Source organism: Zalophus californianus, chromosome 1 (assembly GCF_009762305.2).
Source record: "Zalophus californianus isolate mZalCal1 chromosome 1, mZalCal1.pri.v2, whole genome shotgun sequence".
NCBI classification, from domain to species: domain Eukaryota; kingdom Metazoa; phylum Chordata; class Mammalia; order Carnivora; family Otariidae; genus Zalophus; species Zalophus californianus.
Genome location: NC_045595.1, coordinates 46,564,814 through 46,583,015, shown reverse-complemented (window position 1 = coordinate 46,583,015; position 18,202 = coordinate 46,564,814). Strand labels below are relative to the sequence as shown.

Here is an 18,202-nt window from a genome sequence, read left to right as displayed (position 1 = left end):
GGACATTCTACACAATAACTGACCAGACTCTTTAAAAATGTCCACAGAGGCTAAAGAGCCGTGACAATGGAATGCAACATGACCTGGGCTTCCACTGGCTATAGAGGGCATTACTAGGATAAAGGGTGAAATATGAACAGGGTCTACAGACTGAGTGACAGTATGGTATCTTTGCTAATTTCCTAATCTTAGTAACTATACTGCATATTTATGAGAGAAGCTTCTTGTTTAGGAAATAACATATTGAAATATTTAGGGATCAAGGGGCATCATGCCAGTGGATCTCAGACTATAAGAAAAACTGTGTGTATGAACAAGCAAATGAAGTAAGACATTAATATCTGGGGACTCTGGATGAAGAGTAGACAGAAATTCTTTGTATCGTTCTTATCACTTTTCTGTAACTCTGGAATTATTTCAAAACAAAAGGCTTGAAGTAGTTTTAAGGGGGCGAAAAGCAGATTTAAGTTTTTAAACGGAAAATGCTCATTTTTTGAGTAGAGGTACCAGTAGGAAATTTATATATTCAGTTACTGTATTATGAATAATCATGAAATGACCACCCAGCTGCCAGATTCCTACGTGATTAGTATACATTTCCACTTACCTCCCTGTAGCTATACTGACAATGGTTTCTTGGGCACCCCATGCACCCGTCTACTACTTCTCATTGAGTGCTTACAATGTGCAGGTTCTGTGCTAGGGCTACACGAACCAGCTCTCTTAGCCCCACAATAATGCAGAGAAGTACATATTATTGTACCCATTTTACAGATGGAAAATCAAAGTACAGAGAGTGAAGCAACTATGCCAAGATTATGCACCTAGGAAGCAGCAGAAACTTAATCAGAACCCAGGTCTGAGTCCTGGGCCCAGGCTCTGAACACCTCCACCATACCCTCCGAGGGGAATATTCTTTGATTTAACGCCTGCTACCATCTGCAGTGGAGACATCCACAGGCTGGCACTGGATGAAAGATGTCCAGTCTAGTTACTTAGGAGGGGGCCAAGAGATGCTCGGCAGCCCCTCCAAAAATGAAAAGACCCCAAGACACATTCATTTCAAATTATGTGCGATCACATGTCTGCCACGGGAACCTTCATTCCTGCAGACTCACTGGCGCCGGGATCTGCCGCTCGGGTCCCTCGGCTGCAAACACCTCCCAGCAGAAGGGAGGCAGAGGAGAGGCCCCCCCCCCCCAACGCCAGGGGCAGAGAGGCTTGAGGAGGCAGCGGCACCTTGCCACAGAAAGCCTGTGGGCAGCCCATCCGGTCCGTGGGGCCTGAGCTTCCCTGCGAAAGCTGGGCTGCCACACTCACCACAGATAAAGCACGTGGTCTTTAAGATCTCCTCCTTCTTCTGCTTCTCGCTCCTCAGGTCAGCAAAGGTGTCAATGATAACCCCGAAAATCAGATTAAGGACGATGATGATGACCATGAAGAAGAACAAGAGGTCATAGATCACTCTAGCGGCAAAGAGGGGCTCCTAGAAAAGAGGCGTCTCCATCAGTGAGGTCATGCCGCTGCCCTTTGGTCTGCAGAGCTCAGGGCAGAAGGAAGAGGCTGCCAATGGGCCCAACATTCGTGGCTCACCCGCACCCTACGGGTCTGCTCTGTCACAAGTTAAACTGGGCAGCAAACTTGAAAAGTCACAGCTGTGTCTTTTTTTCACACCCTTTGTCCAAAGGGTCAATTCTGCCAGTGTCGTGTGGTGTGTGCACGAGAGCAGCTCCCTGGCATCTGAGGGGTCTTGGACATGTATTCAGGTAGGCCAGACCCGGCCCGGGGGGCAACAAGCATTTCCGTGCCCTGAGAGGAGGGCGAGAGCTGCCCCGTCCCACAGGGCAGGGGTCCTCACCTCGCTCCAGGGTGGGCGGTGGAGAGAAGGAAGCCTCAGCTAGCTAGCTTTGCATGTCTACTCCGAACTACACCAGCTCTGCTTTGTCGTGGGCTTCTGCGCAAGCTCTCTGCCTTATGCTCTGGCCCCCAGCCCCCACCCCCCCTGCTCTCCCTTCCCCTCGGGATCCAGCTACCTCTTTGGATGGCTTCCTGAGCACATCTCCTACTCCGCCCCCGCTCCTCAGCCCGTGACTCAGCACCGTGACGATGCACATCAGCAGCGTCTCACACGTGTGCTCTTTGTCTTGCTCCGTCTCTTCTGCAAGGACCAGCTCTATGAACACGGTGAGTAACAACAGATTTACAACGTGTGGGAAAAGAAAGACCATGATTCTGAGATGGTGTTCCCTGAATGCCAGCTCACCAGCTACACACGGGAACAAGAAAGAATAAAACTAAGGAATCGAGGGTCATATAACTTCTTTCAAAAAGCTGAAGTTACCTGGGGCAATTCCGTTTTCATCACCAACCCTTGCTAGTTTCTCAAGCCAAGTCAGAACTGCCCTTCCCTATATTAAATCCAAAATACTCCCTATCCTATTCAGATTGAAACTCCAGTCCCAGCTCTGAACAGGCATTTGACCTAAGATAAGTTGCTTAATACTCCGAGTCACAAGCATCTCATCTCTCCGCTGAGGGTAATCCCACAGGACCTAGGCTCCTCGCTGGCTAAATCCAGCCACGTTTTACAGCAGGTCCCCTGGATAAATAGCTTTATATTGGATGCTGCCCATTCTTAATCATTTTTGGAGGAAGAACCATGTCTTGCTGCCTATCCTGTTCTTTTCAGCAGTTGCAGGGAGAATGGTCTTGCTAAAACAGATCTCACCATACCACTTCCCCCCACCACTTCAACTTCTATTCATCCTTTGGGTGAAGTTTAACCTCCTCAGCCTAACGTGTAAGAAAGGCCCTTTGTGATCTGGCCTTCTGTTGACCTCTCTGGCTTCATTTCTTGCTACTACTCTTCCTCATGACCATTATCTCCTCCAACACACTACAGTCTACTTCCAAGCCTTTAGACACCTTATTCCCTCTACCTGGAACACCTAACCCTCCTCCACTGTCCAAGATTCTGCTGTTTTAGTTTAACTATCACCTCCGGGTGCCTATCTTCTCTATTCCCTCCTTATTCCTAGCACTTAACATACTGTCTAATAATCACCTAGGTGCCTGCTTGCCTCCTCCACCTACAACATAGTCCCTGGCAAATAGGGGGCACCCAGTAAATAGCGGCTGAATCAACCAAGCAGGTATTTTCTTCCCATGTAGCCTTCTTTTCCCTTCATCTCCCTCCTCTCTCCCAGCCTTTCCCCTTTGCTACTGGCCTTACTTCTGAACAGTAAATCTGCTTCCATCTGCTTCCAATGTCCTGTGCACCATCTAAGCTTCCAGAGGAGCCTAACACTAACATGGGGCTTAAGCCTACAAGGTCCTACCTTCTTTGGGTGCAGGAGAGGAGCAGTTCTCCACAGTCTCCACCCTACACACGTCAGAGTATAGGAACTCGCTTGCCAAACTCTCGCCGGCTTCTGGGAAAGAGAGGAAATTTTATGATGAACAATCTGGCAGCATATGGTTAAAATGTTTGAAGTCCCCAATTCACGGCTGATTAAACAATTCTTTACATAAATAACACCCTACATTCCTGCATATAAATTCAAGGCAGAGATGCAATTTACACTTTCATTTGGTGATCTGGATGGGAAAGAAGCCAGAAATGTCAATTCCTGTAGGCTTACTAGAAATATCACACTTAAATAGCACCTCTCCAACTTTAAAGACACACAGCTGAAACTCTTTGACAAATACTACTGTACGTACAGACTCCAGCAAGATTTACACCAAGTCTGCACAAAAAACATCAGCGAGCAGGAATGGAAATCCAAGGTCCAGACCAGTTTAGTTCGGAACCCTAAGATGGTTGGCAGCAAATTTCACTTAGTGTCAACTTGGAGGCTAGAGTTACATGTCAAGAATGCAGCATTTGGGAGAACAAGGCTGCCTGGCTTAGTCAGTGATAATAATTCTAGTTTGTTCCTTGGACTTGGGGCCTCTGGCTACCTGATTAAAACAAAACAAAACAAAACAACCCAGCAATCTTTCACTTAATGGTGTTAAAATATTTTAATTGAGACAAGGAACACTTGGGTATCATTCAAGTATATGATCATTTTATTTCATTCTCAAAAGTGGAAATGACTTCTGTTTGCTCTATATAAAAATAATGTAAGCTCACTGTCAAACTTGCATACAGTAAAAAAAAAAAAAAAAAAAAAAAAGCCCCAGAGACAACCACTGCTGGGGGGAGGTAATATTCTTCCATATTTTAAAAGACATATATGAGTTTTTTCATTTTTAAAAAATATACGTGGATCCTATTATAGTTATTATTCTGCAATTTCCCACCACACCTTTGTGGGTGCTTTTCCTTGAAGGTTTACAAAGATGTGCCCTCTCTGCAGGGGATGCCACCCCATAGGACACTCTAATGGAACACTCTACATTTAGACTGGTTCCGCTTTCACACTGCAGTGAACATTCTTCCATATGCATCTGTTTCTGCATGCATAGGCAGCAGGTTTTTCCTTTAAGGATAAATTCCTAGAAGTAGATTTACCAAGCCAGAGGAATGCATCCCCCTATGCTTTCGATATATAGGGTCAAATTGTTTTTTAATAAGTTGTATTCGTTTAAAAACTGACTTTAGTGAATAAGTTAAATGTAGGCTCTGGACCCTTACACTCAGCATCTGACATACCAACCACCTTTGGAATAAAGTGAGAACCAAGCCCTGGAATCAGAATTCAAGTCTGAGTGCTAGGGAGATACCCACATTGCTAAAGTCATCGTTCTCTTTAGTTCACTTACAATGAAGAACTGTTCTCTTAATTAAAAAGATCCGAAGATCTCAAACTCACCTGGAAGAGCAGTTTCATTGGGCAACCTATCTACTTCCAAGATAAAATCATCTTTGAAGAAAAGATAGCCCACTATTGAGAACAGGTAAACCAGGATCAAAGCCAGAACTGCTGTCAAGATGATGGACCGTCCATTGCGAGTGACACTTTTAATGACATTAAGCAGAGTCTCTTCTCTGTATACCAAATCAAAAAGCTTTAAAAATGAACAAAGAGAAGACAATGGGACAATTTTAAGAAGCCTCTAGGTTAGATGTACACGAATATCTCATAATGAAAACTTGATTTATAGAGAATTTACCCTTCTAGAAACTCAAAAGCATTCTATTATCTTAACACTTTATACTTGCTTGTCTTAGTGAAAATGGAGATGGGAAACATAGCCTAGAAAAGGTGGGCGGGAAGCAAGAACAATTTCCAGTGGTACTCATACAGTTGAGAGGTCCTGGGGATGGAGAAAATACAGGGTAGTACCAGTGGGTTTCAGAAGGCAAGGGAGAACAAAGTGATGAGGCTCCTGGCATGCGTCCGTGTAGGGAGTAGTTACTGAGTTTCTGCTAAGGGCCAGCCACTTTGGATACAGGATTGGACCAGCCCTGGCCCTGTCCTCCCGGAGCTTGGGAGTCTCACAGGGAAGGCCACATACAGCAGGCCAGCAGAGGTAGCAGGGGCTCTGGAGTGCGAGGGGCAATCTTAGCTCAAGCACAGGACATCAGGACAGTGGGCTAGGTACTTTCTCCTCTGCCCTGAGCCTCCGTTTCCTCATCTCCAGACGGGAGGACAGGGTGTTGCTATGAACCCTAGCTACGTGATGTGTATTGCGTCCGGTACATAGTGTATGCTGCGCTTACATGCTGAGTATGCACAGTAAATGGTAAGGATCATTTCCTGATGAAGGGACTGGGCCAAAGTCACACAGCTCATGGCAGGGACACTGGTGGTGGTAACACACCAGGAAGCCTAAACCCTTCCCATCTCCCTAATGGGGGGAGGAGGTATGGTGGGGGTGGAGACCCCGAGCAGTGCACTGTGGGCTCACAGTCTTGGCTTGCCCTAAGAGACTACTTGCTCTTTGCAAGAAGTTGGCCTGTAGGTACTTCTAGGTATGTGGTACTGATGGCTGGTTTTCTCAGATATTTGGCTGCGGGAAGAGTACAGAGCCATGGAGGAGAGCTCTGTGGGCTTATTCTTGGACCAGAGGGCTAGTTTTAATGTGGTCCCTGTGCTGAAACCGAATCTTCTGAAGGTTCTGCCTCCACACGGCTTTGGGGAATGATTGCACAACCAAGTGAGTCAGGGGACAAGGGTCTGAATCCTGACTCTGCTTTTAATTTGTAGTAAGATGATGATCAAGCCATGTAACCTCTCTGAACTGGCTGATCTCCGAGTCCCTTCCAATTTACAGTTTTACATCTGAGTTCATTTTCTGGTCAATTAGCCCTTCTGCCTCCATAAGGCCAATCTCTGTCCTGAGACCTGTGGTCGGGGCACCAGGTAAAGTTGGAAACTCAAAGGGAAGGAAGCAAGAAAGAAGCATTTCATCAATATAAGAGTACAAAAAGCTAATGTTGCTATTACAGTTAAATATTTTCCAGCAACCTACTATGAAGCAGCAAGTGAGAGCAACTTCAGACAATAAACAAATGACACTTGTGTTCTGGGGTAGGAACTGTAAGATTATATAGCCACCAAGTCATTGAGATGACAAGTAATTTCTTTTTCTACTCATCTGTAATTTCTGACTTTAAGACAATGGACATGCATTACTTTATAAAGGAGAAACTTTCTTCTAATTGGAAAATGACACATGTTCAATGGAGAAAACTTTGAAAACACAAAAAAGCACAAAGAAAAACAAAAATAACCAATAACCCCACCATCTACTCAAGTTATTTCTTCTGCCCCTACTACATTGGAAAAATGTTATACAATATACCATAATACTGGCATACAGTCAGCCCCTTTCACCAAGCAATCATGAACATTTTTGTGTTAGAAATGATCACCTAGACTGTCACTGTACAGAAAAACCAGTTTACTTAACCAAAATATTTACTTTTTTTTTAAAAGTCAAGATGTTTCCAATTGCATGTCATTAAAAATAATGCTGTGATGAACACCTCTGTACTTGCCTCTATACATACTTGTCCAGTTATTTCTTTTTGGAGAATTTCCAGAAATGGAATTGTTGGGTCAAATGTTGCAACTTTCTAGAAACATACCGATCACCCCACTGCTTTCCAGAAAGGCTGTACTGATCCACGCTGTCAGGGGACGGGGGCCCCTATAGCACACCCTCATAAGACCTGGACATGCTCAGGCCTTTGGACCTTTCCAAACATCACAGGTACAGCTCGGGATCACACTGTTGTTTTAATTAGCACATCTGCGTTTAGCATTAATGTGGAACATTCTTCCATGTTTACTGACCATATGGATTTCTCCTCCTGTTACCTGCCCATCCATGAACTTGACACATTTTCATCTCGGGGTGTTAACATTTTCTAAGGACACATTTGGATGCAGGCTCGAGACCAGGTTCAGCCAGTATGGGGCCCCACTCTCCCACTGTCCTTTTCTGGTCTGCTGGAGTGGGGCTTTCACAACCTCGGGAGATGTGGGTTTTCCCTGCTGGAGGTCTCTCTCCAGTTCCTTTCTGTCACAGGTTTCAGTACTTTGTCTGTGATTCTCAATAAACACGTTAAATACTACTTTTGATACCAAAAGTAACATGTCACCTGAGGTCACAGACAAGTCACAGCCAGAAACACATACGAGAGGCATCCAGCTACCATCTGGTTGGATCCTGGTGAGTTCTCCAAAAGCGAGCTGAGCTCAGGTAGTACTGGCAGCTCGGAGTTACTGTTTCTGTGACGGATGAGAGACGTGAAAGCAAGAATGCAAACTGCACTGGGAAATACCAGCCACACCGAAGCAGGGACTTTTTCACAAGCTCAGATGAAAGGCAGTTTGGAGCTGGGCTTATGAACTGACTCGGCAGTCACCAGAGCTCAGCTGCTCTCTGGTCTCTGGCACTTACTGGGTGACTCTGGGCAAGTTACCTAACCTCACCTAGCCTCAGTTTCGCCATCTGTCATTTGCAGACATCATCTACTTCAGATGTCGTGGTGAGAGACAGTATGAAAAGAGCACATGGGGAACATTCAATAAATGGCGGCAACAATGATTTTGTGGTCCGTGAGGCCTGTGAGGGCAGAGAGAATATTGGTTTGTCTCCCTACAACAGCCCTGCGTCTAGCATGGGCGCCAGCCGTCATCTCGAAGGACCAAAAGCAGAGGACTTGAAGGTAGAGACAGGGAAACGAAGCCAACGGGACACAGGACATAGGCAAAATCACACCCTTCCAGGGAGAGATGGCACTGTCTGAAGCAGAATCTCCTGTCTCTTGGGAGAGATCCCTCGGTTGGGATGAGAGAGACCTCCAACTGAGCTCTACCTCCTTGCCTAGGAGGACATGGGTCTCCCTGACTCCAAAACCAGATCCTCGGGGTGCCTGGGTGGCTCAGTCGTTAAGCGTCTGCCTTCGGCTCAGGTCATGATCCCAGGGTCCTGGGATCGAGCCCAGCATCGGGCTCCCTGCTCTGTGGGAAGCCTGCTTCTCCCTCTCCCACTACCCCCTGCTTGTGTTCCCTCTCTCTCTGTGTCTCTGTCAAATAAATAAATAAAAATCTTAAAAAAAAAAACAAACCACACACACACACACACACACACACACCCACACACACACACCCACACCCACCCACCCCCAGATCCTTATCCAGGGACATTATTGTAAGAGACAAAAAGGCTCAGAAATATACACAGAGCTCTCAAGATTTCTGATACAGAGTGACCAAAATAGGCCACATAATGGCCATCACAAGTGCATCCAGAGACCTCTTTACCTAAAACCTCAAACTATAGCCAGACCTATTTTAAAATGAGGTAAAACAATCCATTTCCCTCAGCCTGCCAACATCTACCACTAATGGAATGAGCTAATCCTGATGACCTGAAAGGTGAATTCTTTATGGTGTTTTGGATGGCAGAGGAAGTAAGTGGTGACAAAGACAGTAATAGCTAGAATTGCTAAGCATTTCTTGTGTTGTAGTGCTATTCTAAGGCCCTGACATGCACAGTTGCAGATAATCCCTGTGGCAGCCCTGTGAGGGGGACAGCTTGTTCTCGTTTTGTAGATGGGGAAACTGAGGCACATAGCAATTCAGTAACCAGTCCAGAGGTCACATGGAGAATACCTCCCAGAAGAGTTTTCCTTGCTCTACCCTTGCTCTACCCTTGTTTTCCTTGCTCTACCCTTTGCAAATAAATCCCTTTGATCATTTTTTATCCTAACATTTTAATTCTTCTAGTCCCTTTATGGATAGTTCTGCTTGCAGATAGCTCAGCTTTATGCTTCTTGTCATTTGATGTAGGTACAAGGCAAAGGTTTCTTATCTACAACTCTATAGGTCTAGATTCCCTCTAATGACAGGAAAGTAAGTAGATATTTGGTCTATAATTTAAAAACCTGTTCAGGAGGAAGGTGATTGAACCAACTCATTTTATAGACTATCAAGACATTAATCACTTGGCTCAGATTGGAACCAAAGAACTTCCAGTGAAAAGGTCTCCCGGACCAATAAATCTACTGAGCTCCCGTCATAGATCTTGGGACTTTGAAAAAACTCCTCCTCTTATTTCGTCACTACATGTTCTCCCTGGGAAGCGGATCCCATGAGAACTGTCAGATGATGACAGTCTCAAAAAACATTCTCCCTGGTAAGCACTGGCTGAGTCCAAGAAAGAAAGCAAAGCAAAGATGCATGTGGAGGACACATCCCCTGATCCAGATGGTAGGCACCGTATACCACTGGAAAGTGAGAGGCCCAATGTGCACACAAGCAGCACAATCACACACCTCTTGGTCCTCTACCAGCTGCCCTGCTCCCTGGGTAACTTTCTTCTCCAGATACTGGAAATGAGGCATGTGACCTTATTAGCCCTGACATACCAATCACCATTAAAAGGAGGGGTCTGTGAGGAGAGACACGGGACACTCCTAGTTTTCGACATGTAAAATCTTTCCCTACCAGGAACTCACCAGCAGACTGTAGAAGAATTCGTGCACAAGGAGGCCCATGGCGCAGATCAGCAGATACAACAAATGGTAAAGGAACTCAACATCCAGAACCATGGCTCGGTAGCCTCTGGTGAATGTTCCACAGTTGCCCACAAAACTCATTAGAAAGATGATTTTATTGCAGACCTGAGAATAATGACAGGAACAGCCAGATAAGCACAGACTTCATGACAGTCGAGGGCCATTTTCACGCAATGGTATTTCCACAACTGTGCCCAAACAAAGCTTCCTTTTGCACTAAGTGCCCACCGAACCCGACCAGAACCATTTTATAGATCTAAGTCATATCGTTACTTTGCTTTTCAGGCATATTACAAATTATGTGGTAGTCAAATAACTTCATGAGCAATAGTAATCAAGTGGCATTTGTATATGACAAAAACAAAATTAACACATACTGAAATTATGATTTTCGAAATGAGATATGAATCATTTCTAACATTCTTATATGAGTTAGTCAAACACAGAAGTCACCTCAATCTATGAACCCTGTGATCAGCATGAATAAAAGCATTTTCTGAATTTCTGTTACATTCTAGGCATTATAAGGGTTGCAGTTTAATGAGAACCAGCTAGTTCTTGTCTTTCATTGCTCCTAAATTCATAGAGGAAATAATTTTGTTGGGGGGAAAAAAAAAGTAAGGGACTTCAGGATGAGTTCTGTTTCCCTGCCCCCGCCCCCGGGATTAATAATTTTTCTTTGGGGATCCATCCCTTTCCATGTATCAGTCCTTGAAATCTGGGTGGGGCTCCATCCCAGTCAATCGGCATAAGGACTGGTTCCGGGATAGTCACATGACCCAATGGAACCATTGATATCCGATGAGAGCTTTCCTGGGACTGCAGCAAGAGACAACTTTATTGCTTCATCCTCACCTTGAACTTAAGAGAAAGTAAGCTTTGAAGCTGCTAGCATCCACCTCGCCCTACCACGGAGCCTGAGTACAATCGATGCGGAGCCCAAAGATGGAACTGGATCCTGAGGCTACTGTCTGGGCACCTGTACTCAGCTGCACCTGATGCTAGGATCTTCATTTCTCAGTCACACGAGCCAATGCATCTTCTCCTTTGCTTCAGCAGGCATGGATTCGGGTTTTTGACACTTGCAGCCGGAGTTTGAGCTACTGTGTAATATAGTTCCACCTCTAATAGAAACCCCATGCCCAAAAGTCCATCTCCAGCAACACGCTGACAGAAACACTCTGGTCAAGAGAAGACTGGAAGGGAAAGTTTTTCGGATGTACTTGGTAAAACCATCTTCTGCTCCCCTTGCTGCCTTGGCCACAGGTGCCAGGGAAATCCTGCCTGTTAATCTGGCCAGTCAGTGTAAGAGAGCTTCTCCGCCATCAGAAAAGTGAGGAAGCCAACACCCACAGAGAACATTAGGCTTTCTCAGACAGGATAAACATTCAACCCCCCAGTACTTTTTCCCTAATATTCTACCCATCACTAGTATAGGATCTTTCATTGGGTGAGAAAGTATCCTTGACCTTGGATGATCTGTGTTGATGGGGTTTCAGGAAAACAAACAAACAAAAGGCCATGCTCTGATTATATTCTAGGACCTCAGACATGCCTCGGCTCCTGCTGTCTCAACAGAGCAATCTGCTTTACTTGAATCTGCTCTGCCCTCGGTTTAAACAACTTCTGCCCTCGTTTCCTCCATTACTTCAGCAGCCCATATGTATTCATGGTCTTGGCCTGGTGCCCCCACCTCCTACCGACCCTGCTTAATCAGTCTGACGTTTGGCTTCTGGCCTCACCTCTCCCCCAGTCTACAAAGGACCCAGTCAGGGTGCAGGCGGCAGTCTGTCGGCCCTTAGCACCCAATCCCGGCTCCTGCAACACGACGGCTCACCAGCCCACCCATCCCACCACTCTGCCGGCACCTGGCTGCCAGGACACCACCCTGTCCCACTTTGCCGGCCCTTGTATGCCCAATGCTCCTTCTCTGCCCATAACTACTTTCTTTTGTCTCCTATGTGCTCCATGTGAGTGTTTACCTTTTTTCATTCACTCTAGTTACTTATTATAGTTATTTCAGCTCTCCTCACCCAGCTTTTACTATAAATGGTAATTGCCTAGTTTGAGTCTTTCCCCCAAATGATTTATGTTAAAGAAGAGATGCCTGTGGAATGATTAAAGCCCAGAGAAACAACAAAAAACTAAACAGCCCATAAGACAACAACCCCTGAAATACTGAGTTTTTTCCCTTTTATTTTTTTGTTTATTCTATATTTCCTTCTTAAGTAGATTCCTCTTAATGATACCTACATCAGTGAATGACACCTACCTTCCCTTCTGTAACACTGCTAAGTCTTTGTCACTCTGGTCATATGTTTTCAAATGCCACAGCTAACAATGGCTTGCCTTATCATCTCAAGCCTAGTAAATCAACAATTTAAGTACATTTTCACCCTGAAAATTAGGTCCCTGCATGACTCCACTTTAGTTGCATTATTCTTTTCCTAGTCATCTGTGACTGAAAATTTGGAGTTGGGGTTGCCTCCTTCATCACCCCATCAAGATAGTAATAACCTTATTGGCCTGGAGAAAAGGACCCCGACTGAGGCCCTACATGGCGTTCAGGTGTGAGGCTCTGACTCACAAAACGTTACCCTGTCCTTTCCAGCTCTGACATCTGTACCTGCTTCTTCCTTCCACGCTCTGACCAAGACCCAGGCTTGTCACACCTAGTCAAGAGCTCTGCTGGGGGTCTGAAATGGTCCTCCTGCCTCCAGTCCCTCCCACTTGAATCCACATAACATTCCACTACTTGAGGGCATTTTTCCAAGAATACTTTTTTGTATATGCCATTTCTTTGCTCAAAAAAACTTGAGTCATTTCCCACTACTGGGAATAGAGTTTCCCAACCTATATTCTACAACACTAATTCCAAGTGATACTTAAAACAAAATGTGGGCAAGTAAGTTTAGGAAACAGAGATACACGGTTTCCATTTCTTGGAGATTCATAACCCTTATCATGCACGTTAAACTCTCTCAGAAATCCTAGAGTAAAAACCCTTTAATTTTGTTTAACCCAGGCTCTCCCTCACGGACTAGACCACTGAACCTCTTTCTCACCTAAGATTTATCAACTTGGAGGCTGCTTTGGAAACACTGACCCGGAGGACGATGCCCAAGGGCACTCTCCTACCATGCAGTGTCCTGGTAACCTGTGCCGGGAGTAGGTCCCATGCATCCCTCCCTGAACCCCAGTGGAGGGAAACGCTCCTGCTGGCTCTCTCTTGAGAGTGTCCTGGGCCTTCCCCACTGCTCTGGCCTGTGGGGCCTACAGCAGAATGCTCTTCTGAATTTCTGCTTTCTGGCCCGGTCCTAGCCATTCTCTAAGACAGAGCTGAAACCCCACCTCCTCCCCTGGGGCTTGTCAACTTGAAGTGGTCCCTTCTCCCCCAATGTCCTTGCTGCCTTTGCCATGTGAATACCCATCTGGGGACATTTACTGCTGCACTGAATTACTATACTAACCTTATTTTGCAACATGACTTCCATTTCTACACAGCAAAACCTCAGCTTCCTTATATGCTCAGGGCAGAAACCTCTAGAAAGCAGTTTCGATCCCCACAGTGCCTCCCATGTCCAAACCTTTTGCTTCCTTTCACCAGGAAACCTCTCCAACCTATGGTCCTGTATCAGCTATCTCTGCTTCCTAAGAATTCTCCCTATGGGTGCAGGTGGCATCTGTCCTTCAATTACAGTGGAAGAGCACTTCCAAATGTCACCACTGACTTTGAAATAACCCCGATTCTCTCCTTACCTCTCTACCTGCTCCATCTCTGTCTGAACAAGTCCTTCTGCCTCTTCTCCTGGCGCCGTGTGGTCCTCACCAGAAGTGGGTGTGCTGTATTAATATCTGACCATTTGACTGATACCATTTAATATTTGACCATTCGGCTAAAATCTCCTGTCCCCCCAAACCTCTGACCTGACTGGGAAAAATAATTTACATCTCCACTGCTCTCCCTCTTCCTGCCTTACTTCTGAGAGGGAAATTCCCCAAAAAGGAGACTGTGGATGCCCGGGTAATAGATTAAGAGGCTCACTGTACCGTGAGAAGGTTAAGAGGGAGATGTCCACCCACGCAACTCTTGCTTCTGCTATTTTAACAGCTGACCTGAACAGTCTTTTGCCGCACTGAAAGCCCAGGCCAAGATCCTAGGAACCAGAATGGAAGGCATTCCTGTTTGCATGTCAACAAGAACGTGGCTATGAAGGTATTTATACTTACATTGAAAGCTCCCAGAAGAAACAACGTGGGTTGTAATCCAACTGAAAATATCAACCGGAGAATTGTGGAAGCAATTAAGGCCCGGATGCCATGGGGCTTGGGGAGGGCAATGACAATGGCCAGAGAGATGAGCATGGCTGTCCACAGCAGTCCTGACCAGTGTGGCTCCAGTGTTCCTGAAAAGACAGGCGGAGCTCTCAAAGATCAGTGCTTTCATGGAGTAAAAGGTGACAGACCAAAATGGGCTTAATGACAGTTTCTGCAATCACCAAACTGGCCTTACTGTCCAAACTCTCACCTCCTGTTCTGTGCCCCAGATGTAATCCGTCACACATCCATGTTTTCTTACCTCCAAGCCTTGACCCATGTTCCTACTACCTGGGAAATTCTTTTCCCTTTCCTATTCATCCTAGGTCTTAGCTGAGATGTCAACTCTTCCAAAAACCTCCCCAACCCCCTTCCTCTTCAGAAAACTATGCCAGGTGCCTCTCCCTCTCTGTGTTCTCAGTACTCACTCCAGTCATCCCAATAGAACACTATTTTCTGGTGGTCAGTTTACTTGTCTTTCTCTCCCCTCCTACCCTAATTGCCCCCCAATCGGGTTCCCCCCAACCAAATTCCCTGAGGGAAGCACACAGCACCCCGTAGATGCTCGTCAAATGAATCTGTTCAATCAATAAAACTCATACATGTATCACATTTCACTCTTCGGGAAGGCAAACTGGAAGCCTAAACTTCTAATTTCTATTAAAAGTATGCAAAGGAAAATTGCAGGTCCCTTGCCTGAATCAGATTTCTTCAAGGGAAGGAGGAAGGCAACTTCCGTATCATTAACATCATCCTACAATTAGATTATCCTTGTAGTCAAAGAGCTTATACCAGTTTTTGTCATCTCTTGCTATTTCAAGTTCTATTTAGAGTGTCCCACGAGACGGCTTAGTTATATAACATGAGCCAACATGGCTAAAAATATAGTTCTGTAAAACACTCATTAAAAAAAAAAATAAAACCCTATTTCAAATGCTGTCACATTTTGAGTCTCCTTCAGATGTAAACAAGCAGCACTACATGATTAAGGCCACTTATATAAAGGAGTTTCACTTCTCCAGAACTGCTGGGATTGAAGCCCCACCCAGGAAAGAGACACCCTTGCGAGTTACAGCTCTTCCCTGAGCCTGCTGGCTGCCCTAGTTCATTCTGTTCATGCCGCTGAGACACTTTTTCTCTAGAAACTGTTGCCCAACTCCCAACCCCTTACCTCTTCCCTTTTGATATCCCTCAAAAGAAAACCTGATTAAAAATGGGCACAGAGAGGCAGAAGCTTTTCAGAAATTTGGGAAGATGTGGATATCGAGGCTTATGTCATTTCTTGTGCATTTAACAGTGGTTAGATATCCTATATTAAGCCCTTTACATTGATTATCATTTATGTGATCCTCCCAACCAGCTTATGATTCTCTTCATTTTCCTCTAGAGGAAACTGCGTCTTGGATTACTTATCAGGCCTAAGGTGACACAGCAAATGGCTGGAGTCTGTATGCCTCTGAAATTGATGGTCCTTAATCACCAATTTAAAAAAATAACACATAAAATCCACTGATTTTCAGCTTAACGTGATGAATTTTGGCATGGGCTAATAGATACGTGGCAGCCATAGAACCACATGTAACTGCCAACACAATCAAGATATAAACATTTTTATTCCCCTGAAAGGTTTCCTGTGCTCTTTGCAGTTGTGGCCTTGCCCCAGCTCCACTCCTAGGCAGCCACTGGTCTCCTTCCTAGCTTTGCACTTTCTAGAATTTCATAAAAATGGAAACAATCAGATTAGGAGGTAGTCTTTTTCATTCTTTCACTTAGCAAATTTTTAAGATTCAGTCAGGTTATTTTGTGTATTAATATGTTGTCCTTTCTATTGCTGAGTAATATTCCACAATATGGATATACCACAATTTACATATTCACTCAACAATTAATGTATATTTGGGTTGTTCCCAGTTTGCAGTTATTATAAATAAGGTTACTGGGAACATTCAAGTACGAATCTTGGAATGGGTGTATGTTTTCCTTTGCCTTGGACAAATACATGGAAATAAGATTTCTGGATCCTATGTTTAACCTTCTACAACACAATCATACCGTCTTCCAGAGTGACTCTGCATCCAGTCGTACGTGGGAGTTCCACTTGTTCCACATCGTCACCAGTACTTGGTATAGTCAGTATTTTCTTATTTATTATTTGCTCATTTTTATTTAGTATTTCAGCATTTTCAATTTCAGCCATTCTTGTAGGTTTCTCCTGGTATGCCATTCTAGTTTTCATTTGCATTTCTCTGATAACTACTGATGTTGAATATCTTTTTTTATGTGCTTATTGGCCAATCTCTTGTGAAATATCTGATCACATCTTTTGCCCACTGTTTTAATCAAGTTGTCTTTTTATTATTGAATTGTAAGAGTTCTTTATGTATTCAGGATATAAGCCTTTTGTCAGATACATATTTTGTCAATATTTTCTCCTAGTCTGTGTCTTGCTTTTCATTTTCTTAAGTGTTTAATCGCCATCTTAAATGCCTCAAGGTCTCAGTATAATAAATGGGACCAGTACAGTGGACATACCCAAATCCCGAAGGGGCCGAAATAAAAACCTGTTGTCTCCCCACTATAAAAGAAGTGTTAAAAAAATAATGCTAGATTTTAAAAAAAACCAATTATAGAAAGACATCTTTAAGACAATTGGAGAAACATGAATATGGACAAGCTATTACATGATTTGCTGTTAGTTCTGTTAGATATGATAATGTTATGGTAATTATACATATTTTGCAATATTCTTAGAAGTTAGAGATGCACACTGAAATATTTATGGGCAAAACAACAAGATGTCTAGACTTATTTAAAATCTTTCAGAAAATACAGTAGGAGAATAGATGAAACAAGATGGACAAAATGTTGGTAGTTGTTAAAGCTGGGCTAATAGATACGTGGCAGTATAGTAACTTCTTATTACTTGTATATTTGAAAATTTCAAAAATGGTAATGTTTTAAAAGGAGTACCATATTTGCTTTAATCATCATAGCATGCTCACAGATTCAGTAAAAAATCTGAATGTGCCCAGGTTTCATGCTTTTGGAGCCTGTGTGACTCATCAGTTCTTAAATAAAGGGGGAAAATGATACTTTTGAAAAGGAGCTTTTAAGGCCACCAGTGTTCTGGGCAGCCACAGGCCTACGATGCCACAGAACCCTCATCAAAAGGGGGACATTCAATGGGGACACTTTGGAAATCCTGGTTTTAGAGTCAAACATGAACAAACACTGATCTCAAAGAAATACTTTCAGGTAACCAACCCGATCTTATTTTGAGGCTGGGCTAATACAACCCTCCTCCTGAAGATGGTTAGTAGCGAGTAGAGAAGATGGTCCCCACATGTCTTACAAGTGGAAAAATAAATCCCTCTGAGAGTGAACTGATGTGTTTGAGGTGAGCTCGGTCACTGTGTAGTGGAAAAGGCTTCCTGAGGTCAGCTCAATCTCCTTCCCTTCTGGGAGATCTAATGATGCTTTCCATTTAGTCCACACACATGAAAGACTGCAGCCCACACTGCCAGAACAGGAAGCCAGAGTCGATGCCACATTGAGAACCCAACACTGTAGAGTTGGAAGAACCTTTAACAGTCTTCTCATCAGTGGGTCTTGAACTTGTTTGGGCCAGAAATAGGATGCCCCAGGGATCCTGACTGGGTCAACCACTGTTTTTCCCTGAACTATACAGGGATTTCCAAATCCACATCAAGGTTTTACAACTACTGGGTCAATTTAAGCACCTTTTTACAGAGAAGCCAAGGAAGACTAATTGAAGTTGCATGCCCAGAGTCGTGTGAGGATGTGGCAGAGCCAGGCCCGGACACTGAGTCTGGATGTTGTGAGTCTAGATTTTCCACTGGACGAGGCTGACCACTGCAGGGGAGGGGAGCTGTCAACTACCTC

The 18,202-nt window shown here is 44.5% G+C and overlaps 1 protein-coding gene across 8 annotated transcripts in view; it reads right to left on the bottom strand.

Moving 5' to 3' along the window:
• The window catches only part of ITPR1 (inositol 1,4,5-trisphosphate receptor type 1), a 320,344-nt gene that overhangs the window by 28,371 nt on the left and 273,771 nt on the right, over positions 1–18,202 (bottom strand). For 7 of the 8 annotated variants that reach the window (XM_027586400.2, XM_027586401.2, XM_027586403.2 and 4 more), the window contains 6 exons: positions 14,213–14,388; positions 9,923–10,087; positions 4,821–5,016; positions 3,339–3,431; positions 2,034–2,173; positions 1,321–1,486 (listed from right to left, as the gene is read on the bottom strand). In XM_027586400.2, the coding sequence (XP_027442201.1) occupies positions 1,321–1,486; positions 2,034–2,173; positions 3,339–3,431; positions 4,821–5,016; positions 9,923–10,087; positions 14,213–14,388 (936 nt within the window). Of the gene's footprint in view, positions 1–1,320; positions 1,487–2,033; positions 2,174–3,338; positions 3,432–4,820; positions 5,017–9,922; positions 10,088–14,212; positions 14,389–18,202 lie in introns of those variants that run through there. The other variant, XM_027586405.1, reaches the window with a different exon arrangement.